This window comes from Sciurus vulgaris (assembly GCF_902686455.1).
Source record: "Sciurus vulgaris genome assembly, chromosome: 1".
Taxonomy (NCBI): domain Eukaryota; kingdom Metazoa; phylum Chordata; class Mammalia; order Rodentia; family Sciuridae; genus Sciurus; species Sciurus vulgaris.
In genome coordinates, this window is record NC_136461.1 from 186154676 (window position 1) to 186181292 (window position 26617).

Here is a 26617-nt window from a genome sequence, read left to right on the forward strand (position 1 = left end):
TAGGAAAGTATTTAGTTATAGTGAAGTGAATAAAGGAAAGTAAGTCGTATCCACTATAATTTCTCTGATACCAGCTGGATGTCTGTCCTGTCCAGCTAAATACAATCTTCCAGTCTGCCCCCACACCACAGTCGCTGGTCGCCCACCCACCACAGAGGGACACTGTGCCTGCCTCCTGTGCTGACTCAGCACACCCTTGCTGGGGCTCCCCAGCTTCTGTGGAGGCTGGTGTAGGCAATTTGAATTATTCCTGAGGGCATGGCCATCATCATTGGAAGGGCGGGTCCCTTCCCGAGACACCTACAGGAGACTGGAGGCCCTTTGACAGGTATCTCTATTTACTCACTTACATCCTACACACTTCCCTATCCTCTTCCTTCACAACTAGAAATACTGTAAATAATAATCAAATTCATCCTGTTTATTACAATAATATTAAAGTCTTTATAGGGGCTATCTGGTTCAGGTCTGCATTTTCTCTGTATTGGGTGGTCTGGTATTATTCTCCCCTTCAAAGGAGAGGTACTGGAAAATTGCAGAGTTATAATAAGCCTGCAGGGGGGAACCTTCAGTACCTATGACCTTCACTGCAAGAGGGGAATATACAGAAACAATAAGAAAAAACGGGGGAAGAAACTGTCCCTAACAAAACAAGATGCTATTGTGAAAAAATCCAAGGACAGCATGGCAGTAGAAATGACAGAAAAAGAGTTTAGAATCTGCATAATTAAAATGATCTGTGAGGCAAAAGACAAGATAAGAGAGCAAATGCAGTCAATGCATGATCATTCCAGTAAATAGTTAAAAGAGCAAATGCAGGAAGCAAAAGAGCACTTCAATAAAGAGATAGAGATTCTGAAAAAAAAAAAAAAAAAAAAAAAGAAATACTTGAAATGAAAGAAACAATAAACCAAATTAAAAACTCAATAGAAAGCATCACCAACAGAATAGATCTTATGGAAGACAGAATCTCAGATAAGGAAGACAAAATATATAATCTTGAAAATAAAGTTGAACAAACTGAGAAGATGTCACGAAGTCATGAATGGAACCTCCAAAAATTATGGGATATCATGAAAAGACCAAATTTAAGAATTATTGGGATTGAGGAAGGCACAGAGATACAAACCAAAGAAATGAACAATCTGTTCAGTGAAGTAATATCAGAAAGTTTCCCAAATCTGAAAAATGAAATGGAAAATCAAATATAAGAGGCTTACAGAATACCAGGTACACAATATTACAACAGATCCACATCAAGGCACATTATAATGAAAATACTTCACATACAAGATAAAGATAGGATTTTAAAGGCTGTGAGAGAAAAGCATCATATTACATATAGGGGGAAACCAATAATGATATCAGCAGATTTCTCAGCCCAGACTCTAAAAGTAAGAAGGGCCTGGAACAATATATTTCAAGCTCTGAAAGAACACGGATGCTAACCAAGAATCCAGCAAAACTAACCTTCTGAATTGACTAGGAAATAAAATCTTTCCACAATAAACAAAAGCTAAAAGAATTTACAAATAGAAAGCCTGCACTACAGAACATTCTCAGCAAAATATTTCATGAGGAGGAAGTGAAAAACAACAATACAAGTCAGCAAAGGGAGGAACTACCCTAAAGGAAAAGCCAATAAAGGAGAAACCAAGTCACGTTTAAAAACAAAAATAAGCCAAAATGACCAGGAATACAAATCACAATAATGACCCTGAATGTTAATGGCCTAACCTCAATAATCAAAAGACATAGACTGGCAGATTGGACTAAAAAGAAAGAACCAACAATATGCTGCCTTCAAGAGACTCATCTCATAGAAAAAGACATCCACAGACTAAAGGTGAAAGGATAGGGAAAACATACCATGCACATGGACCCAGTAAAAAAAGCCAAGGTCTCCATCCTCATATCAGATAATGTGGACTTCAAGCCAAGTTAGTCAGAAGGGATAAAGAAGGACATTTCATACTGCTTAAGGGAAGCATAAAACAGCAAGACATAACAATTTTAAATATTTATGCCCCAAACAATGGAGCATCTATGTACATCCAAAAAACCCTTCTCAATTTTAAGAATCAAATAGTCCAAAACACAATAATAGTGGGCAACTTTAACACACTGCTCTTATCACTGGATAGATCCTCCAAACAAAAACCGAACAAAGAAACTATAGAACTAAATAATGCAATCAATGATATAGACTTAATGGACATTTACAGAGTATTTCATCCATCAACGTGCGAATATACTTTCTTCTCAGCAGCTCATGAATCCTTCTCCAAAATACCCATATGCTATGCCACAAAGAAGCCATTAGTAAATACAAAAAATAGAGATACTACTGTGTATCCTATCAGATCAGAATGGAATGCAATGAGAAATGAAAGATAAAATAACAAACAAAAACTACTACTACACCTGGAGACTAAATAATATGCTATTGAATGATGCAATGATAATAGAAGACATCAGGGAAGAAATAAAAAAAAATTCTTAGAGGTAAATGAGAACAATGACACAACAAATCAAAATCTCTGGGACACTCTGAGAGCAGTACTAAGAGGAAAGTTCATTGCATTAAGCTCATACATTAAAAAAATAAAAAGTCAACGATTAAATGACCTAACATTACGTCTCAAAGCCCCAGAAAAAGAACAGATAAACACCCAAAATAGTAGAAGACAGGAAATAATTAAAATCAGAGTTGGAATCAATGAAATTGAAATAAGAGAAACAATTAAAAAAATTGACAAAACAAAAAGTTGGTTCTTTGAAAAAGTAAACAAAATTGATAAACCCCTAGTCACACTAATGAAGAGAAGGGGAGAGAAAACTCAAATTACTAGAGTTCATGATGAAAAAGGAAAGATCAAGACAGACACCACTGAAATACATAACATAATTAGAAGATACTTTAAAAATCTATACTGCAAAAACATAGAAAATATTGAAGACATTGACAAATTTTTAGAGACATATGATAATCCCAAACTGAATCAGGAAGACATACACGATCTAAACAGATCAATTTCAAGCACAGAAATAGAAGAAGCCATCAAAAGCCTACCAATCAAGAAAAGCCCAGGACAAGATGGATTCTGAGCCAAATTCTACAAGACCTTTACAGAAGAACTAATACCAATACTCCTCAAAGTATTCCAGGAAACAGAAAAGGAGGGAACCCTTCCAAATTCATTCTATGAGGCTAGTATCACTCTGATACCAAAATCAGACAAAGACTCATCAAGGAAAGAAAACTTTAGACCAATATCCCTGATGAACATAGATGCAAAAATCCTTAACAAAATACTGGCAAATCCCATACAAAAATATATTAAAGAGATAGCTCATCATGATCAAGTGGGGTTTATCCCAGGGATGCAAGGTTGTTTCAACATCCGGAAATCAATAAATGAAATTCGTCACATCAATAGACTTAAAGTTAAGAATCACATGATTATTTCAATAGATGTTGAGAATGCATTTGATAAAATATAGCACCTCTTCAGGCTTAAAACACTAGAAAAAATAGGAATAGTAGGAACATACCTCAACGTTGTAAAGGCTATCTATGCTAAGCCCACAGCCAACATCATTCTAAAGGTAGGAAAACTGAAAGCAATCTCTCTAAAAATTGGAACAAGACAGGGATGCCCTCTTTCACCACTTCTATTTAACATCATCCTTGAAACACTTGCCAGAGCAATTAGACAGACCAAAGAAACTAAAGGGATACAAATTGGAAAATAAGAACTTAAACTGTCACTATTTGCTGATGACATGATCCTATATTTAGAAGATCCAAAAAACTCCACTAGAAAACTTCTAGAACTAATAAATGAATTCAGCAAAGTAGCAGAATATAAAAGCAATACACATAAATCAAATGCATTTCTTTTCATAAGTGATGAATCCTCTGAAAGAGAAATTAGGAAAACCACTCTATTCACAATAGCCTCAAAAAAATAAAATAAAATACTTGGGAATTAATCTAACAAAAGAGGTGAAAGACCTATATAAGGAAAACAACAGAACACTAAAGAAAGAAATTGACGAAAACCTTGGAAGATGGAAAGATCTCCCATGTTCTTGGATAGGCAGAATTAATATTGTCAAAATGGCCATTCTACCAAAGGTACTATACAGATTCAATGCAATTCCAGTTAAAATCCCAATGACATTCCTCATAGAAATAGAGAAAGCAATCATGAATTTCATCTGGAAGAACAAGAAACTTCAAATATCTAAAACAATCCTAAGTAGAAAAAGTGAAACAAGAGGTACCATGATACCAGACATTAAACTATACAACAGAGCAATAGTAACAAAAATGGCATGGCATTGGCACCAAAATAAACAGGCAGACCAATGGTACATAATAAAAGACCCAGAGGAAAAAAAACTACATAAATACAGTCACCTCATATTAGACAAAGGAACCAAAAACATACAATGGAGAAAAGACAGCCTGTTCAACAAATGGTGCTGGCAAAACTGGAAATCCATATGCAGCAAAATGAAACTAAACCCCTATCTCCTACCCTGCACAAAACTCAACTCAAAATGGATCAAGGACTTAGGAATTAGACCAGAGGCCCTGCACCTAAGAGAAGACAAATAGGGCCAAATCTTCATCATTTTGGCTTATGATCAGACTTTCACAACAAGACTCCCAAAGCACAAGAAATCAAAACAAGAATCAATAAATGGGATGGACTCAAACTAAAAAGCTTTTTCTCAGCAAAGGATACAATCGAGAATGTAAAGAGAGAGCCTACAGAGTAGGAGATAATTTTTCCACACATACTTCAGATAGAGCACTTATCTCCAAAATTTATAAAGAACTTACAAAACTTCACACCAAAAATATAAAGAACCCAATCAATAAATGGGCCAAGGAACTGAACAATCTACAGAAGAAGACACTGAGGCAATTAATAAATATATGAAAATGTGCTCATCAGCTCTAGCAATTAGAGAAAGGAAAATTAAACAACTCTAAGATTTCATCTTACTCTAATTAGAATGGCTATTATTAAGAACACAGACAATGATAGATGTTGGTATGGATGTGGGGTATTAACTGAGTGGTAACTGAAGGTGGGCTGGGTGTGGCTGAAGGAGGTGGGTCATTGGGGGGGTGTCTTTGGGATATATATTACATGTATCTGGCAAGTGGAGTCTTTCTCTTTCAGCTTCCTGATCAACTTGTGAGCTGCTTCGCTCTGCCAACTCTTCTTCCCTGATGTTCAACCTCACCTGGACCCCCAAGGAATGGAGCTGGCTGTCTATGAACTGAGACCTCTGAATCTGTGGGCCTCCAAATAAACTTTCCTTCTGCTAAAATTGTTCTGGTCAAATCTTTTAGTCACAGCAGTGAAAAAGCTGACAAAAAAAACAGGTATATGCATAAAATATGCCTCACATAATCAAGTCATAAGAAAGGCAAGGTTAAGGTCACGTCTTTGGCACAATTGTACCTGTTACTATTTCACTCCCAGTCCTCCCACCTTGCAATCCTGTAAGATAGCAACAAATTAAGTATTTTAAAGAGAATAATCCTATTTGTCCCTAAATTTAAAGCTAATGTTATCATTAAACTTTAATAAATTAATCTTAGTAACACATTAAATGTTTAAAAAAAAATGACTATGCCTCTTTGTTTAAGAATAGCTGTCAGGAAGATATCAGTTGAAGTAGAAGTTTAAATAGTTAAAATCACCTCAGTGTAAGTAAATATTTCTGTGGAACAGTTGAAATAAACCTTATAATACACAATGTTATAAATTTTTTCACTGATTTTTTTTAATCTTAGAATAATTCTTTAAAAGAATATTAAAATTAATATTTGAATAAGGCATGTTAGTTTACAAAGCACTGTCCTGTGTAAAATCTCATTTGATCTACTCCTGTCAATGTCATTTATTTTCTTACCAAGTAAATGTAAATATGCAACAGTAATCCACAGGCTTTTTGTGATTGATTTTTAAAGTGAAAAGATTGATGCACAAAGCAACTACCTCATAGTTTGTGAACTGCTCAATGTTTTATAGATGGAAAGGATCACTTAAAGTGAACATTATCTACTGATATTTAATATTTATATCTTAAATCCTACACAGAGATACTTACAATGAATACTAAATTATTTCATATGTCACAAGTGCAAATTTGGCATACAAAGTTCCAATTGCCTTATTAAGCCTAAAATGTAAAATATACTTAGTTCTCCACATTCAGGTTATCAGCATTATAGTTCACTGAGGAAAATTCTAAGTAGATTGAATTCGATTACCTCTAGATGCATTCTAGTTGTAGTGTTCTAAGAATCGATCTGCTTTTTATTAAAGTAAAATCTTCCCAAATATGCCTCAAATACTTAATCATGTTATTATGTTGTTGTACCTCTTCAATGAATAAAAAGCATCTTACTTAGAAGTCAGAGGTGTTTAACTTTTTTTTTTTCTTATTTAATATTTATTATTTTTCTATTTTTTCCTTTTAGATACACAGGACAGTGGAGTATATTTTGACACATTATACATATGGAATAAAATTTCCCATTTTTGTGGTTGTACATGATGCTTACCAAATATTTCTCATCACACCCACATGTGTAACAGAAGAGAGCAGCAGAAGAGAAGCATGGATGGATGGGAGGTCTGGATGCAGACACGAGGTCTCCCCTGGTTGCTTGCTTTCCGTTTTTTTTTTTTTTTTTATTGTAAACAAATGGGATACATGTTGTTTCTCTGTTTGTACATGGTGCAAAGGCATACCATTTGTGTAATCATAAATTTACATAGAGTAATGTTGTTTGATTCATTCTGTTATTTTTTCCCTTCCCCCCACCCCTCCTACCCCTCTTTACCCTCTATACAGTACTTCCTTCCTCCATACTTGCCCCCCTCCCTAACCCTAACTCTAACCCTAACATTAACCCTTCCCTCCCCCCCTTTATGTGTCATCCTCCACTTATTAGCGATATCATTCATCCCTTGGCTTTTTGAGATTGGCTTATCTCACTTAGCATGATATTCTCCAATTTCATCCATTTGCCTGCAAATGCCATAATTTTGTCATTCTTTATGGCTGAGTAATATTTCATTGTATATATATACCACAGTTTCTTTATCCACTCATCAATTGAAGGGCATCTAGGTTGGTTCCACAGTCTGGCTATTGTGAATTGAGCAGCTATGAACATTGATGTGGCTGTATCTCTGTAGTATGCTGATTTTAAGTCCTTTGGGTATAGGCCAAGGAGTGGGATAGCTGGGTCAAATGGAGGGTCCATTCCAAGTTTTCTAAGGAATCTCCACACTGCTTTCCAGAGTGGCTGCACTAATTTGCAGCCCCACCAGCAATGTATGAGTGTACCTTTCTCCCCACATCCTCGCCAACACCTGTTGTTGCTCGTATTCTTGATAATCACCATTCTAATTGGGGTGAGATGGAATCTTAGGGTGGTTTTGATTTGCATTTCTCTTATTACTAAAGATGGTGAACATTTTTCCATATGTTTGTTGATTGCTTGTACATCTTCTTCTGTGAAGTGTCTATTCATTTCCTTAGCTCATTTGTCGACTGGATTATTTGAATTCTTGGAGTAGAGTTTTTTGAGTTCTTTATAGATTCTGGAGATTAGTGCTCTATCTGAAGTATGATTGGCAAAGATATTCTCCCACTCTGTAGGCTCTTTCTTCGCATTGCTGATAGTTTCCTTTGCTGAGAGAAAGCTTTTTAGTTTGAATCTATCCCAGTGGTTGATTCTAGCTTTTATTTCTTGTGCTATGGGAGTCCTGTTAAGGAAGTCTGATCCTAGACCAACAAGGTGAAGATTTGGACCTACTTTTTCTTCTATAATCTGCAGGGTCTCTGGTCTGATTCCGAGGTCCTTAATCCATTTGGAGTTTAGTTTCGTGCATGGTGAGAGATATGGGTTTAGTTTCATTCTGTTGCATATGGATTTCCAATTCTACCAGCACCATTTGTTGAAGAGGCTATCTTTTCTCCATTGCATATTTTTGGCACCTTTGTCTAGTATGAGAAAATTGTATTTATTTGGGTTTGTGTCCATGTCCTCTATTCTGTACCATTGATCTACCTGTCTATTTTGGTGCCAATACCATGCCGTTTTGCTACTATTGCTTTGTAATAGAGTTGAAGTTCTGGTATTGCGATACCTCCTGCTTCACTCTTTCTACTGAGGATTGCTTTAGCTATTCTGGGTTTTTTATTCTTCCAGATGAATTTCATAATTGCTTGCTCTATTTCTGTAAGGTACAACGTTGGGATTTTAATTGGAATTGCATTGAATCTGTATAGCACTTTAGGTAGTATGGCCATTTTGACAATATTAATTCTTCCTATCCAAGAACATGGGAGATCTTTCCAACTTCTAAAGTTTTCTTTAATTTCTTTCTTTAGTGTTCTGTAGTTCTCATTGTAAAGGTCTTTCACCTCTTTTGTGAGATTGATTCCCAAGTATTTTATTTTTAACTTTTAAATAGTTCTCATTTAACATAATGATTTATTATAAGGCAGTTTCTTCAATATGTATATCATGAAAATTAAATTATACTGATTAACTACATAATTAATGTTCTCCCTTCCATTAAAATGTCTTTTTAGTAAAACTAAAATATAAAACCAAAAACAAAATTAGGGTCTTATCAATGCTGGACAAATCTCAGTGTTACCTTTTGGAAATCAAATAGGTGGCTGGGAGTGGCGAGAAACCTGGAGATAAACCCTGAAGGGTTTTTTTTGCCACTTATACAATACAGGAAAATTGGAAGAATAGATTATGCACTAAAATACAAACAGCTGTATAAAATATTATCATTTTCTTATGATGACAAAGAATATTTATGGAATTCAGAGTTGGTCAACGAATTCCCTTAACTTAAAAAAATAAATCCCAAGCATTCTATGTGAGTATAATACACAATGAATAGTTTAGATTTTTCACTGCAGTTCTTTCAGTTATTACAGTATAGATTAGCATGATTGTTAGGGAAGGCAAGATCTTGAATTTGTCATCTTTCCCCTTTCCCGTCACTTCTTCTCCACCAATAATAATGCAAAAAAAGCACAGAAATAGAAATGAAGTATATCAACGTTCTATATTATGATTTCTGTGCAAGTAAAAATAAATGAGTGAACTATTACCTTGAAGTTGTTTTCATATTTGAGATATTAAACTTTGACAAAACCCACAATATTTTACATTTTAAAGAATTCACTTTTTCATAGTCAAATTAGAATCCAATGTATCAGACTGAGTTCTAAGATCATAAACTAGTTAGCGGCTAAAGATGATTTTGCCTCAGGGAGTAAAGCAGACCCAATAAACAGCAGAAAGAGATGTAGAGAACTATATTGAACAGGTTGGCAAAAACCTTTTATGAATCCTTAGGATACAAGCTGAAGACTGTAAACTCTTGGAAGGAAGAATGATATCTTATTTAACCATTTCCTCTTATATCCAGGATCTAGTAGTGTCTGCTATGTAAGTACACACTAGATATTTTCAGAGTATATATGAAAGAAAGGACACAGACACAGGATTCAGGTTTAGATGCAGGCATGTTGCAGAACCTGAAGAGATTTGCTGCTGTTTCACATTATAATTACAAATGCCATGTACTTGTCTGGATTGACAGTGAAAGAGGAAGTAGTCAGTCCATGCCCAGGTCTGACTAAAATACAAAATAAAAGCACCAGTACACTTTCATTTATTGCAGATTTTGCATTACTTTTCTTACACACTAAAATTAAAGTTCCCAAACTCTTGCTGAGGTGCACATTCAGGGCACTACAATGTATTTTAACATTTAATGGAAACAGGTATCTATCATGCACTGGGCAAACTATTTGATTAAAATAGTTCACAGTATCAACATTAGAACACCATATTGCTTTCAATGTTATTTCTGGATTTTTCCAGTAGTTGGTATAATTAAAAACAGGTAACACATTGTTTCACTATGGGTTAGGATAAAAGGATGATTATGATTAATCTGATCCCAAAATATAAGAATTTGCATAGTATATAAAAGTGTTAAGTTGTTACAATGGAATTTCTTAAGTCCTTTAGACAAAACTACCAAATAAATAAAATTGTTAAATAGTTCTTTGGGCCTGGGAACCAAGAAAAAAAAATACATTTTTATTGTTGCTGTTGTTATTGGGATTATGTGTGTGTGGGTGTGTGTGTTTGAAACGGAGTCTTGTTATATTGCCCAGGCTGTTCTTGAACTCCAGAGCTCGAGCAATCCTCCCACATCAGCCTCCTGAGTACCTGGGACTACATTTGCATGCTTCCAAACCCTGCTATAGCAATGGTTTACTAAGTGTTTCCCAGTGGCCACTGGTGTTATAATCCCTCAGGGGGTCTTGTTAGGTATTTGCAAGTCTTGGCCATAAATTGATGTCCGAAGATGAAGTTCAAGACACTGAATTATTATGCAGACATTTTAAAATAATTACAATGAGCTATATTTTTTTAAGAATTAATAAATTGGTTGTTAGCTGGTAGTCTAAGTCTGGTGGGTCTAGAATAGATCAAGTGTCTGTTTATATATTTATTTACATAGTCCAGTTGTTAGGTATCATGTAAAAAGGTTTACAAAGTTTACACATTTCTTCCTAGATGGAGCTAAAGATCTTTGGGATAGAAAATTAGACTCATTTTCTGGTTGTTCTCTACCTCTTCTATCTTATCTTTTACAAGTCTGTATGCCCATGATTATTCCAACACTTGACATATGTTAGGTCCCATGAAAAGAGATGCAATATTGAAAGAAGATGTGAGAATCTTCCCAAAGAACATATGGATATAAGGCGGGGGGGGGGGGGGGGGGGGGCAAGAAAAATAAGTTGCAGTAACACATTTTAAATGTGAAAGTTGTGAAAGAAAAAAGGTACATCAATAATATAGATTGTTTGGGACTGTAAAACAGCTTAATACTGAAGATTGAGCAGGCATAGACAAGCAAAGATTAGGAAAGGGTGCATTCTGGTCAGCAATGCAGTATATAAAATTTCCAGGGTTTACAAGCATAATAAATTTTGGGAACTAAATTGGTTGAATATGGGTAGTCTCTTTAGTCTGTGTGTAAATGCATGCGTGTATAAATGGGAGTTGGAAGTGAGAGTGAGGTGGATGAGGATAAAGGATTTATTATATATGAGGTTATAGAGCAAAATTGAGACTAGACCATAAAGAGACTTTTATGCTATCTATATAGCCTAGTAGTAACTTTGTCTATTCCTTTCCAAAACCCTACCCCTTAAACACAACCCTGACTTTTAAATATCTGAGTTTCTATCCTTGATATTCATGCTGATCTGGGAGAAGACCACATTCCAGCTGGTCAGTGACTGTTTTAAGAGTATAAATATAAAACTTTCTGGCCAGTGAAATAGAAGTTAACTAAGACTTTAAGTCTTTAAATATTACTTTTAATTTTAAGAAAAAAAATATAAGATTTCACAAAGGGATAAATCTTTGCTTTTAGTTCTTCCTCATTCTTCAAATGAGGACTTGATATCTGAAGGAAAAACAGATTTTTTTGTGTTCATGAGACACTTTTCACTAGACTCAGAACTTATATATCAAGAATAACAAAGAAAAATATTTTTTAAAATATAGGCTTGGGCTCCAAGGCTGTTATTAAGAAGCAAATGACAAGAAGTAGTGCTTCTAGAATTCTTATTTGTTAAAAATACACCTGTACTTATAAAATCTTCTTTAGAAATTCCTTTACCAGCAATACATTATGTAAAGGAGTTTAGAAATACTACTCTGCCTTTCCTTTTTGTTTTGTTTGAAATGGCGTGGCATTTGTAGAATAGGTGAAAACCATGGTGCCGTTCTGTCCGTCAACTTTTCCTCTTGACAATTTCCTATTTGGGTTTTCAGTACCATCCCTCTTGACACTTCACATTCAGCAAAAGTAAACCTGTTCTTAAATATGTCATATTGGTTTAGATCTCTGTGTGCTCAACACTCATCCTGAAATTCTTTCCTTCTGTTCTTTTGCAGTTAATTTTCATAACAAAGTGAAGGTGTCACCCTCCCTTGGTGGCTTTTCTAGTTCTTATCCCTATAGTTCTATGGTCAATTGAATTCAGGGGCACTCAACCACTGAGCCATATCCCCAGTCCTATTTTGTATTTTATTTAGAAACAGGGTCTCATTGAGTTGCTTAGTGCCTTGCCATTGTTGAGACTGACTTTGAACTCACAATCCTCCTGTCTCAGCCTCCCAAACCTCTGGGATTATAGGCTTTTGTCACTGTGCCTGGCCGTTATCCCTATAATTCTAGAAGAGTCAAACATCTTTTCATCTGCATAATTATGTATATAATTATGTATATAATTGTGCTTATTGCTATACTTTGTGATTTTTATTTGTTTTTCTATACAATTAAAAAGTCCCTTTTCATCTTTGTAGCTATAGCAATTGGTCTATTTCCTGACACACTATATGCATCCAAAGTTCATTTAGCTGAATGATTTGTAAAATCTATAAACTCAGTCAGGTTTCATTATATACCATCTTCTTTGCCCTTAATACTATGTACATTGAAAATAGGAACATGAAAAATATGTGTTCAGGCTACTGAGAAAATTTTTGTCCAGGCTGGGAACTTGCCTGTAATCCCAGTGACTTGGGAAGCTGAGGCAAGAAGGTTACACATTGGAAGCAATGTAGTGAACTCTGTCTCAAACTTAAAAATAAACAGGCACTGGGGATACAGCTCAGTGGCAAAATTTCACTGGGTTCAATCCCCAGTGCCCACCAAAAAATCTAATATGAAATTTTTTTAATTCTCAAATAATTATTGATAAAAGTTTATTTTAAATACTATTGAATAGTTTGAATTCATTAATGCTACTTTCAAATATCTTATTTCCTGGATTTATGGCCAAAACTAGTTTTCTCTTTTTAAACCACTTGTTCTGAGAATAAAGATAAGTGGTGAATAGGAGAGAACAATTCTTATTCCCATGGAGTTTACATTCTGTGAAAAGACACAAACTTTTCCAATGAGGGTCCAAATGCAAAGCAAATATCACAATAGACTTTTCCAAGGGAAGAAAGTCAATGCAAGAGATTAGTTATTCAACAGTAGAGATGATAAACTTAAAAAGAGCCAGGTATTCACAGTTAAATACGATGGGAACCCAGAGGATGGATTCACTTGGTTAAAACATATGACAGTCCTGTTCAGTTTGCCATGCTCAAGAACTATAGTCACCCAAGACAGAGAAATAGAGAAAGAGAAAGTCAGAAAAAGAGGTTAATCATAGATTTTCTATTCTTTATCTCTTTCAGTTTCCCACTAATATCTCTGAATGGCCAAATTTGGTCAGAAGCCTAGGAAATTCAGTCTGAAGTGTTCATTTCCTACCTTCCCAATGATATATAACAGAGGAGAAGGTCTAGGAATGGTTTTAAGAGTTATCAGGTCAAAGATCAGTGCACAGTTAGTAAACAAATAAATAGATAAATATCAGATAGCAAGTGGAAAGGGGTGACATAGTTGGAAATGCTTAGAGTGGTCAGAGAATTACTGGGCAGGTTATGTTCAATCTGACGTCTGAATGAGAAGAAGGCATTAGTATAGGAATCTCCCAGAAAGGGCCCAAGTGGGAATGAACAGGTTTGTTTCAAATGTTCCAAATGGGCCAGAATAGCTGGATCAAAGTGGGTATGTGGAAAACCACGTAACATGAGTTCTGTGAAAAAAAAAAAGGAAACAGGTTCTATAAGGACATTTTCTAAAGTACTGATTTTATTCTAAGTGCAAGGGTCAAGTTTTTGGGGGTTTTAAAAAGAGAAGTAATCATTCATTACTGGTTCAATCCATTTTTAAAAGGTCACTCTGGCTATTTTGTGGTGGTGAATGCATCATAGATGATAATAGTAGAAAGGACACTGGGGCTGGTTTGGGATGGGCTAAATAAAAAGAGATGATTATGGCTTGAATTAAGGAAATTTTAATTGAAATGAAGAATATTAACCATATTTAAAATATTCTTTGAAAGTAAATTTTCGTCGATGGATTATATATGAAGTAATGCAATTAAATGTATTTACTAAATCTAAAGGAGGATTTATAAGAAACATGATAATTTGGAATATAGCATATGTACTTAAACTCTCCTATGCTTCTACATTTGACTTAATAAATCTCTTCTCTCCCTTCTTTTACTCATCTTCTTTATACCGTAAACATTCTCATTACACAAATATCTCTTCTTGTTTTTCATTTTCTTATATTTTCTTATTTTCACTTCACTACAATACCTGTAATACCTATAAAAACATCTCATTTTATATATGAAGATTGTATAACTTTCATATTGTCCAAGTCACATAGCATTCCCAATATAAGAAGAATATTCTCATTAGGAAAATTGGCATATACTTAACCCATTCCCTTATGGAAATATACAGTATGTAAATATGAAAAATATTCAAATGAAATATGTGAATATCTGACCTATTTGATATTTTGAACTTACATTTAAGTTCTCCTTATCATTATGGTGACACCAGAAGGGAGTTAGTATTTATTTTTATTACAACATTTTTTCAATAGAGTTGTCAGGTAAACACTCATGAAGGAAAATACAGACATTATATAATTTTTATAGATTCGAAAGTGCTGTTCACTTTCCTGAACATTTTCACATTTCTTAGCAAAAATATTATATTACCTACCTACAGTTTTATTCATCAAAAACTATTCCCTTGATGTAATTTTAAAATATATCTAAATATATATATTCTGAAATTTATATTAATAAAATGTTGTCATGATTTAAATGACTTGTGACCTCACATTGTTATTCATATTAACTTTTTAAAAAATATTTTGGTTATAACATTGCAATGATAATTTTTTTTCCCTTCCAGCATAAGGAAGGCATGAGAACAAAGTACACAGAGTAGAGATAAAGAGCTAAACTTATCATAAAGTGTGCATATATTCAGTTCAAGGACCAACGAGTCCTTGTTATTTTCTTCATAGATTGCCTACTTAATTTGAATATTTCTGTAAGTCATCTATCCTAAATGTCTTATCAGTTTAGATAACAAAACAGTGAAGTGGCTTTCAAAAATCCATTTCCGCTCTATCTCCTATATATTTACACAATTTAACATAGGTTTATTTTTATAGGAGCTAGTTTTTATTTGGCAATACATTACTGAACAATTTGGGCCACAAGCCACAAAAAGAAGCTGTATTTAGTTACTCCTCATTTTCAGACCTAATGTCTTTTAAGGAGCCTTCTCAAAAGGCCCAAACTACCTTTCCAAAGAGACAAGAATAGCATACCAAGTCTTAATTGTATTGGCCTTAAACCAGCACAAGAGGAAAGTGACAGTGCAGGTTTACTCAAATTCAACACAGTGTGATTTTCTTAAGCATCTAAAAGAGTTTTGGGCTTGGTGATGAAAAAGCAATATCTTCCTTTAATTCATAAAATAAATAAATGCCTAGTGTGGCAATAAGAGAAGCACATAAGTAAATATTATGCAGATTAAATGAGCCAAGAGAGTATGGATCAGTTATGGGAAAGGAAATTGAAGAAAACTCATTTGAAGAATGGACAGGATTCTTAATAGGTAAAGACTGGCAAAAAATCATACTCTAGGATGAAAGAATAGCATGTGTTATGGTACAGAGCTAATAAAGTGTGAAGACCTTTGGAAGAACAATTTGCCTGAAGGAACTGACAAATTTAAGGAAATAAAAACTTTGTATACATTTCTTTTTTAAAAAATACACACCATACAACTGAAATTATATGTGTATGTGCATTCACATATATGTGTGTGTGTGTGTGTGTGTGTGTGTATACATATATATATATATTTTTTTTTTTTCTGCAAGAGGCAGGTTGGCATTCTATAACACAATGTGGTAGAATTGAAAAGATAATGCCAAAAAACTAGGTTTCTACTCTTAAAGAAGAACTTAAGTGCTAGAATGCAAATGTTTAAGTAAGGGGAAAGAGGACCAAACTGCAAACCATGGCCTACCTTTTTTCTTCCTAAGTGTGGGAACTTCTGGCATATAAATCTATACATTTGCAAACCAGGACTATCAACATTCGAAGTGTTTTAATGAATAACAAAATAATGACATGAAGGTCATTTGAAGCTCATGTAGGATGTGTGATGTTGTAAGATAACTGTATTATATCAATGCTTAATTCGATGAATAATGGAGATTTAAGATTTTGATCAGAGAAAACACAGCAATACTTTCATACTAGGGATGATTTTCTGAAACCCAAATGTAAACCTCTTGCAATAGGAAACTATGGCTATTGTGTAAGTAAGAAGTTTTAAGGGTGTGAAGTAAGACAGAGGCAATAATAATTGAAGATTGCTGATTAATGAGACTGGCGAGGAAGAATCAATGGATTTTAAGATGTTGTGAGAGAATAAAGATTTTAATTAAAACTCATAGGAAAATAATAAAGAGAAGGTAAAGCAGGTAATCTGTCTAGCATTTATTGAACTATTGCTTTGGATTTTTACTAGGCTTTTTTTGGGGGGGTCGGATACTGGAGATTAAACCCCCAGGGACCCTCTACTACTGAGCTACATCCCAAGCCCTATTAATTTTGAGGCAGGGTCCTGTTAAATTGCCCAGGTTAGCGTGTGTGTGTGTGTGTGTGTGTGTGTATTTAGTACCATACAAATGCAAATATATATGTATATATGTGTGTGTGTATATCTATATATATATGCCTAGTTAATACCTAGTTTTAATATTGCCTACTTAGTGATATATATGATATATATACTGATACACACACACACACACACACACACACATAGAGAGAGAGAGAGAGAGAAAGAAAGAGAGAGAAAGTGTTTTAATATTTCCTAGTTAGTGCCATGTTCTCTGCTGAGGATATGGATATATCCATGTATTAATAATCTAAATGAAAATTCAAAATTTGGAGCCAACGTTACTCTTTGCTTTCAAGGAGAGAACAAATTCCTACAAATTCCTAGCCAGTCTGGTTACATCTTTTTTACAGTTTCAAATCTTTTCATTTCCTTAATTTCTTCTGCTTCTGATAAAAAAGGTGAGGTAAAGCCTATCTGAAGAAAAAAGCTTATGAGAGCTAAGGATCCCACAAGCTGGGCTTCCACAGACATTTGGTTGTAATTTTAAGAGACATTTAAATTTTTAATTTATTTTTCAGCATAGACAGGCTGCCAGCTTTTATATCTCTTTGGCAGCATTTCTCTCTTTAAAAGCCTGTTATGTTCCACAGGCATTTCAAATTAGAAACAAAGCTTTTAAGACTTCAAAACACAGCTGCTGGGACTCTCACCTTGGAGATTAGAACACAAAATGGTAAGCAAAATACAGCGAGTAAGATACCTTAGTTATTTAAGGATTTTCTTATAGATTTCCTCAATGATTATAAAAATATTGATTATATGAATAAAAGATCGTTTCTGTTTTATCACCCACTGCCTGAAAGTCATTTAGTTTTATGATGAGTTTGAGGTCATGCTATCTGATCATGTGATCTGAGAAATTAATGGAAATTTGCTGAAGATGCAGGCGTGCTGTTTAACCAATGCAATTCATTAAATTTATTGAACTTCCTTTGTTAGGCATATAGTAATATAAGTGAGTATAAATCTGATTCCCAGTATCTTACAGGTAGAAGAATTTCTCAAAGACAATGAAAAACTACTCAAAGTATTCTAGTAAAGTTACTCAAAATGCAAGGGAAGTGCCAAATTGCACCTGTTTGAGAAAATAAGAAAACTTTATGGAGAAGGTCTTCAAGTGAGTACTTAAAAATGTGCAGGTCAACACAAGTTAAAAAAATACTGGGATAGGACTTTCCAGGAGGGGAAACACACACACACACAAAAACACACACACACACAAACAACCTAGTGAAGAAGTCAGAGAAAATCAGATACATTTGAGGCAAACTATATTTAGTAATTCATCACCATACCATATAGGAGATAAGTAAGACTGGAGTTATTTTGCAGTATTTGGATGCCAAAATCAAGTAGTTTGTGTATAAGAAAAGCTTAAATTGGAAAAATATATTATTGTAGATGTTAGGTGGAAGACTGATAGGGCAACAGCATATATGTGGATGGGAAGATGAAGAACCTGCAGCTAGAACCTGAACCTGCAATTTTCTAAGAGCATTGTAAAGGGTGAACTAAGGTAGCAATCATGGAATTGGAGCTGGGGAGCATGTTCTCATTTGTGAAAAATAAACATCTTAGTATTTGAAAGTTATCTTTCTTTAAGGTACTCATTCATTAAAATTGCTAGCACACCAGAAAAATTATGAAATACTAAATGTTTTGTGATTGTAATCGATGCTCTAGAGTAAGGTTTTAATATATTAAAAAAAATAACATGAGAAAATATATATTACTATTTAGAGGTTTGTCGCTGGCTCTTTGCGGTACCAAATCCGTGGATATTTGTCACCGCCTGCAGCAACAATTTGCACGGGTCTTATGGGTGGTGGACTGGAAACTGAGCCACTTCTATCTCTGGGCTGCTTCCTTGCTTGCTTGTTTATAGAGGATAGAGGAAATGAGGCTTACTTGCTTTGAGAGGAGAGAGAGAGAGACTTTGCTTAAGAGAGAGACTTTGAGAGGAGAGGCTTTACTTAGAGCTTAGAGGAAGAGAGACTTGCAACGCCTTAAAGTCTGCTGCTTCTTACTGGTGCATCCTGCATCCTGTGAACTAAGGGTGCGTCTCCCTAAGGTGCTTTAGTGATGTGTCTCAGTTCTCCACTCTGCGATCTGCCTTCCACCGCTGCTCCTACTTGCTGCTTCTATCAGCTAGCCGCTTCTTCTTCTTAGCTGTGTTCCGCTGTCTTTCCTTTCTTCTTGCCCTATTCCTGCTAGCTGCTGTGTCTGCTAGCTGCCGCCGCTTTTCCCTACTAGCTGCTGTGTGTCTTCTTTCTGTTTGCCACTTCTTCTGCTCACTGCTGCTATGTGTTTTTCTGTCTCGCTCTGCCTACGCTTATATCACCTCCAGGAGGCAGAGAGCAGGGCCATGCCTCTTACGCAAAGATTAGCAAGTCGCTAGATGTCCAAGCAGGCACAATTAGGAGTGCTTGAGAACACATGCGCATACATTGTGTGCATGGAGATAAATCACCTGAGTGTGCTTATGTTAATTAACCTCCTTGCTGAGGCGCCCCTCTGCGCCGTCAACATGGCACAGCCCCCAACAGAGGTTAAGTTTTAGAGGTTTTTGGTTTTGTTGAATACATACAAAGTTATTTTTCTCCCCTCTGAAACAGATGAGTCTAGAAATTCTTTAATGCTGCTTTTGTTGTTGTTTTTGGTGGTGGTGGATTTGTTTTATACCAGTGATTGAACCCAGGAGCACTTAACCACTAAGCCACTGTCCCAGTCTTTTTGTTTGTTTGTTTGCTTGTTTTGTTTTGTTTTAAATTTTGAGACAGGGGTGTAACAATTTGTTTGGGGCCTTGCTAAATTGCTGAGGCTGACTGAACTCAGGATCCTCCTACCTCAGACAGATTCAGGATCATCAATCTCAAAAGAGTACTCAAAATTACTTAACAAGGCAAAACTTCAGTACCAAGCTTGCTCTCCCATTTTTAGTAACAACTATTTTTCCATTTTTCTTTCATTTTTCTCTTTCTTTCTTTCCTTCCCATCTATGCCCATCTCCCTAAACACACATTTTCATTTGATGACTTTGCTTAATGCAGCATTATCAAATTAAAAGTATTAAATATGAGCGCTCTCATCTTCCCATCACAAAATCTGCAAGCCTAGCAATCTCTCTTCTCTAATATTCTTTTTGATGAATTAGAATAATTCTCCTCCAACTGTCCTTAAAATTCCATTTATTGTCTCCTATAAAATTCTGTTCCTCTGCTGTACTCTCTCATTCAAGACAACAATGTATTCACCTCTATAGAAAAATTTGTATTAGCCAATAAGCATGATTCTGTCTTTTGCATCTCTAGAAAGACTTTCTTGATTTTCTAATGACAATAAAACTGCCCCATTATTATCTTCCTGAATTATATAACTGGATGCCTGAAATATATTACCTGCCTGAACTGTCTACACTGAGCATATTTCAATATTTTCAAACTCTGTCATCCCAATGAAATCAGTCTTAAAAAACTATCATGTTGTCAAATCCATAAGAATCTTCTGTCATCATGATGTTCAAATTTTCAACAGCAATCAGTATTCCCTTCCTTTTAAAGGACTTCCTTCTCTTGACTCAGTCACTCTTGGATATCCTCCTATTCCTATGGATACTTGTGGGCATGAATTGATAGCTGCTTGTATTCTACCAGTTACACATATGTAGGTCTTTGGGTCTGTGTCACAGGTTCTATGGATGCCATCTATTCATGTTGATAATCTTGATAATATCTGCATACAGATGTTTCCCTGAAATCTCTGAACTTTGATTATGTTCATGTACTAGTTGGAAATCTAAGTCATCTGAAATTTACAATATTGAAACTGAGTTTTCAATTTTTCTCCTTAAACCTCTGAAGTCCACACTATTAAGTATTATAATTTACTGCACCATCCATCTTTTGGATTCAAGTCAAAACAATGGTTTGTGAACTATCCTTTATTATTTGGATTTTCTCACTTTCCACATCAAATTGTCATTGTATAATGAAGAAAAACTTATATTCAAATAATATCTTGAATTTCCCTAGTTCACTGTTAATGCCATAGTCCAAGTCTTACCATTTTTGTTTAGACTACTGAGGTAGCCTTCTAACTAAAATTTATGTTTTCTTTAATCAATTTGCTGTAAAATGAGACCTACTAAATGCAGATTGGACTAGGTGACTCTCTTATAGGTCTTGACAACTTGCCATCATAGATGGAGAGGTGACCTAAATGAAGCAGTCCTGTTGTACCCATAGTGAACCAGAAACTACAAAGCCAGTGGGGAGCTGCAGTTATATGACTCATGTTGCCATGAAACTATGTTGACTTAAGTTGGCCAATACAATCAGGGAATAAAAAAAAAAAAATTCTGTGGAGTGTGTGTGTGTATGTGGGTGTGTGTGTGTTCTATTTTTAAAAGCATACACACTTAAACACATCTCCAGTCCAGGTAAGGCTGCATGACTGCCAGTTTTCTTTCTCTGCAGAACAGATCTGGCTTCTTTTTATCTCCTTAACTTTATGGTATGCTTTGCTCTATAACTTAGCTTCGCTGATCTTTATGTTTTTGGAATAGCTCATTAAGCTCTTCTTCATTGTAAGACTTTTTCTTTCCTGAATGCTAACCACACACAATTTTTCCAATATCAACAGGTGTGATATCTAAAATCTGGTTGGTTTCCACACTACAATATTTATCATCTTTTATAGGATCTTGTTTTTACTTTATATTTGATTTCAGAATATTTACCTACATTTGGTATTACATCTGCCTAACTTTAAATCCACCTCACTTCAAGGTAATTTAACTCACTATATTAGTATTACATTACAACATTGTTAAGTCTATTTTCAATGAACCATTCATAAAACTGGCAAACAGTGGGTTCAAGTAAGTGTTAGTAAAAAATTTTTCTATTGATCATTTTTTTATTATAACAGCTATTTTGATTAGAGAACTTATCACAAATCTCTGTTATTCTTACTATGTATACACTATTTCATTTAATCTCCTACTAAACCCAATAAAATAAGCAATTTAATTTCCATTTTTAGATCTTAAGATACCTCCTCTTGGAAAGAGAAGATAATTCATGTCAATGATGGAATGTGGATAATGTTTGTTGGACTTCAAGACATAATATAATGCAGTAATTAAAGGAGAAGATTTGTAATCCTCACATTATGAGCTCAAACACCAGCTCTATCAAACTTTTAGCAAGTCAAACAGAACTTCAGTTTCATCATTTGTAAAGTGAAGCTAAAATAACAAGTATTTATACTAGTTTATAAAAAATAAAGGAAGCATGTAAAAAATAACTGCTTAGTAATTGCATGGCATGTTGTAGTCTCTGAAGTATAACTTTAATCATTAAGACAAAATTAGTTTATTTTAATAAAGTGACTTAGTTATTATGATTAAATTTAACCAGATCTGAGAACTTTTGAATTTCTCTTTGGTCTATTTCTTCAAACATTATTATCTGTTTTCAGTTCAAGAAATGGTTAAAGTTCCATAAATATTTTAGAAAAATACAATTATATTCATATTGAAATAAGATTATAATTTTGTATTTCAAATATAGAAACATATAGCTTTAAGTCATCTTGAAAGATCCATGGGGACACAATTTCCATAGATCTATATTCTAAGAGCTTTCTTTTGCTCCCTAGAAATAGTCTTTAGGATATCATTTGTACTTCACATAAAAAATATAAAGAAGTAACAACTGTAAATATAAAGTTTTTAAAATGTTATTTGATAGTATATTATATGCATTCTCTAGGTTGTTGGGAAATTTAATTTCAAATTAATAAAATAAATACTAATTGTAGGATCATATGAAATTAATATTCAAGTTATGTTTATTTCTAAACACACAAATAAGATGTCTATGGAATTTTGCTGAAGAATTTCATGTGCATTGCCTCAACTGGAATTCACCATTGTATGTGATTAATTTTTTTGCATGTTACAGAAGAGGAAATTTGAGCAAACAGGATTGAACAATGTACTCAAGATCACACAACTAATTAATAAGCAGCAGAATTTGAATGTAAATATATATTTTATAATCTAAATCCCATGATTTTTTACTTACTACATGGCAAGAAATTAATCATTTAATTTCTAAGAGTGTCCTGATAAAGACAATATCTTACTTAACTAGTCACACCAAAATAAATGAAATATAATTAATAGTAACACATCAATGGAATCTAACTGCCACAGTTTGAAGTCACCATGTACCCAGTTCCATATTATTAGTTATTTTTAAATTTTTCAATTAAAATAAACTTTAACAAAATAAATCATAAAATAATTTAAAATATTACCTAAAATCTGATCCAAGTCTCTTCCCATTTTCTGGTTCTCCTGGATCTGGACACAAATTGGAAGCTGTTTTAATACCTCCCTCATTTACTGTAGCAACAAGAAGAAAAAGAAGAAACAAAATATTTATAATTAGAAAATCGAGAATGATATTAATTTAAAAATCTACACAAAACTTATATTCTGTTACTATAATCACTATTTTAAACTATAGAAAATATAAGCACAATTTTATAGAAAAATAATGAAGGTAAAAAACCATTTTTCTCTTTTTATGGACCTATCAGAACCTAAATTTGATGTTTATATTTAATGATGTACTATTCTAAATATTAACTCCTTAGCATGTAGCACTTTATTTTTATTTACAATCAAATTGCAAAACATATTTCCCGGGTAGCAATGTGAAAGTTTCCATTAATTATTGATAATACAGGGATCATCACCATTTGTAACATTGTCATTTGGGTCTTTCCTGTTTTTTTTTTTTTTTTTTTCTCCATAATTGGGGATTGAACCCAAAGGTTTTCTACTACTGATCTTCATCCCCAGATCTCTTAATATTTTATTTTTAGATGGAATCTCACTAAATTTCCCAAGTTAGCTTCAAACTTGCAATTCCCCTACCTTAGCCCCCTGGGATTTTAGTTGTGCACCTATGAAGGCGAATCCCTTTTATTTTCAGTTATAATTAAAAATAAGACCATACCAAAAAGTTTAAAGTTATTAACACTTCTGTATTTGGTATATAATAAAGGAATTTGGTCTGACAATATTAAAGTAAAAGTATGTGGTACTAATAAGCATGTCATTGAATTATGATATAATGCTGAAAACCAAAATAATGACTTTACCCTCAAACAATTTCTATAACTACATTTTACATGACAATTGTACACATTTTCAGCAGTTTCTTTAGAGCACTCAGTTAATGAAAGACTAATTTTTTTTTTTCAGTGAATGTGGTCACATTGGATGCTTAAATTCCCACGGTAGTTTTTTAATGGGAAGATAATAAAACCAGATAATTCTGAAATAATTGATATTGTTTTATATTTCAATCTTATAGTGAACTGGAGAGTAATTTCCTTTATTTTGTTCTTTTTCAGTTTGTTCTTTTTAAGGAAAGAATAGTATGTAATGAGAAAGTCTAGAGGAAAAATTCTAAACCTTATAATTGTTCTTGTCCTGCATTGTGGATTAGAACCATCTATAGATCTTTCTTTAAAGAATAAAGATGACTAGTTCTACTTCTGGATATTCTAATGCAATTAGTTTATAGTAGGAATCTGGATATCAATTGTTATTTTTTAATAAAACTCTCAAGATAATTCTAATGTAAAGTTAAAGTTGAGAACCACTGGACTTACAGATTGTTTAGCTGAAATTGGTCATTGGGTTGACACTAATTCATCAGATAGGAAGACAGCTATCAAATGATGGTCCAACAGTCATGGCTGTGATAAAGTTACCCTCTTCTCAACTAGACACAGAATTGTGCATCTATTTCCATCATTCTGAACAAATTATTTTCTAATTTTCACCAACAATATCTTTATTGCTACCTTTATTATATGCTCAGTGATTCAAAGAATCTGATATTTTTACTTTTTTGGTCCTCTAAATTTCTATGTAATTCCTTTTACCGTTTCTGGGATTTCTGGTCACTCTCTACATTAGCTAATTTCAATAATTCAAAGACATTGGTCCAGAGTCCTTAATATTTTGTATTTCCCTCACTACTTGAAAAATTACCTCTTTGTCAATAACTTCTGAGGTAGGATATTTTTGTTATCTTTTCCAAGCTTTCTTGCTCCATCAATAGCCATTGGAACATCCCCCAAATTTCCAATGACTATCTCATGTGTCAGCTAAAATTAAACATAATCACTTTGATACTTTTGTGACACCCTTATAATCTACCTTCAAACTATCTTGAATACTAGAAGAGGTCCAAACTTCCTAAAACACAGTTTTTTTTTTTTTATTATTGTACAAATCTCCAATGAGCCAACTAGATTTTCTACTGTTTCTACTACTTCTTAATACATATGACTTAGTGTTTGATTAAGAACTGTTTTTAATAAATTAAGCATTTCTATGGGAAGTATGCACTTTATAATCTTTGAAAAGCTATTGATAATATTTGTAGAACATGTTATTAAAATGGAACTTCCTTTTACTGGGATTTGTAGATGAGGGAAAACAGGTGGCATGGCCTATGTTTAACTACTTTATTATAGTACAATATGTAAAATGGATTATAGATTAATATGCAAGTTGTTTATATACATTATCAGAAAATATAATTAGGAAAAGGTTCCTTTTTGCATTTTACCATTATTGTATCAAAAAGTAAGACCATGTTAAATATTTTTATGTGAAATTGAATGTTATTACATCCAACTGTGTGTCTTCTAGATACCTTGAACATTTTAATTCATCTGATCCTTACAACAATCTTAAGGGAAACTACTATTAGAATTTTACACCTCTCAAGGCAAAGAAACTGAAACTTGGGGAGGTTAAGATGTGTGTCCAAAGTTATACTGCCATTTAATGCCAGAGTCTACTTTTAAATCCAGGCAAACCTTTTAGTCCTGAAGCCCATCCAGACAGCTCAGCAAGGCTAAAATTCAAAACACTTTTACAAACCATTTACATTAAAATACAGAGAATATTTATAATTTTTTGCCACTTTTACATAATTAATTTCAATTCTTATTAGTTTAATTATCAAGTTATTTCTGTCTGTTTGGAAACATCATTTAAACCACTGAATTTGGACATCAGCAATAGAAGACAGGCTTCCAAAATTAAAATGTAGGGATAATGGGAGAACTTCTGCAAGATACATGTACTTAGTGTTTATTAGTTATAAATGTTCAAAATAAAATATAAAGAGCAAAGTGTATGATTTTTATTTTCTCTGATATTTAGATATTTTAGAATTGCCCAGAGTTAAGTGATATCAAGACATTCAAACAAAGTTAATACTCATTGAATCAACTGCTATAATGCCATTGAAATGACTAGATAGATTTAATATTTTTACTTTTAATTTGAATAGTAACTAGCAGCATGGTAAAAACATGAATGCTCTTTAAAATTTACACAGAGTATTGCCCCTTAAAAAGAACATCTGTCATGGGAAAGCCCTTTTTGCTCTGGTCTTCAAGAATATCTTTATTATTACTAATGTTAATGAAATGTGAATCCTTTTCTCCATATAACAGTAAAGATATTTACAGAATTTATAAGATTTAAAAAAATTGATTTATTTTTTAGAACACAGAAGTATCTTTATTGTGTTTTTATACATTATGCTTCAAGAATCTTATTTTTTGTATTATTGTAGGTTTAACTTAAGCACACTATAAAATTAGTCAACATCAAAAGATAATATTGCTATAAACATATTTTTTAAAGCTTATGATATTATAGAGCACACAATATACTCTAAAAAAAAAATAAGGTGATTCTAAAATCCACTTCTATATTTTTTCTTCCAGCTATTTACATTGCTACTTTTCTCATATTTTTATTTAGATTTTAATATT

The 26617-nt window shown here is 33.5% G+C and overlaps 1 protein-coding gene across 2 annotated transcripts in view; it reads right to left on the bottom strand.

The window, feature by feature from the left end:
* Positions 1–26617, bottom strand: part of CSMD3 (CUB and Sushi multiple domains 3) — a 1211679-nt gene that overhangs the window by 734267 nt on the left and 450795 nt on the right. For both annotated transcript variants that reach the window (XM_079134049.1, XM_079134050.1), the window contains one exon: positions 23060–23147. In XM_079134049.1, coding sequence (XP_078990175.1) covers positions 23060–23147 — 88 coding nt within the window. The remainder of the gene's footprint in view (positions 1–23059; positions 23148–26617) is intronic.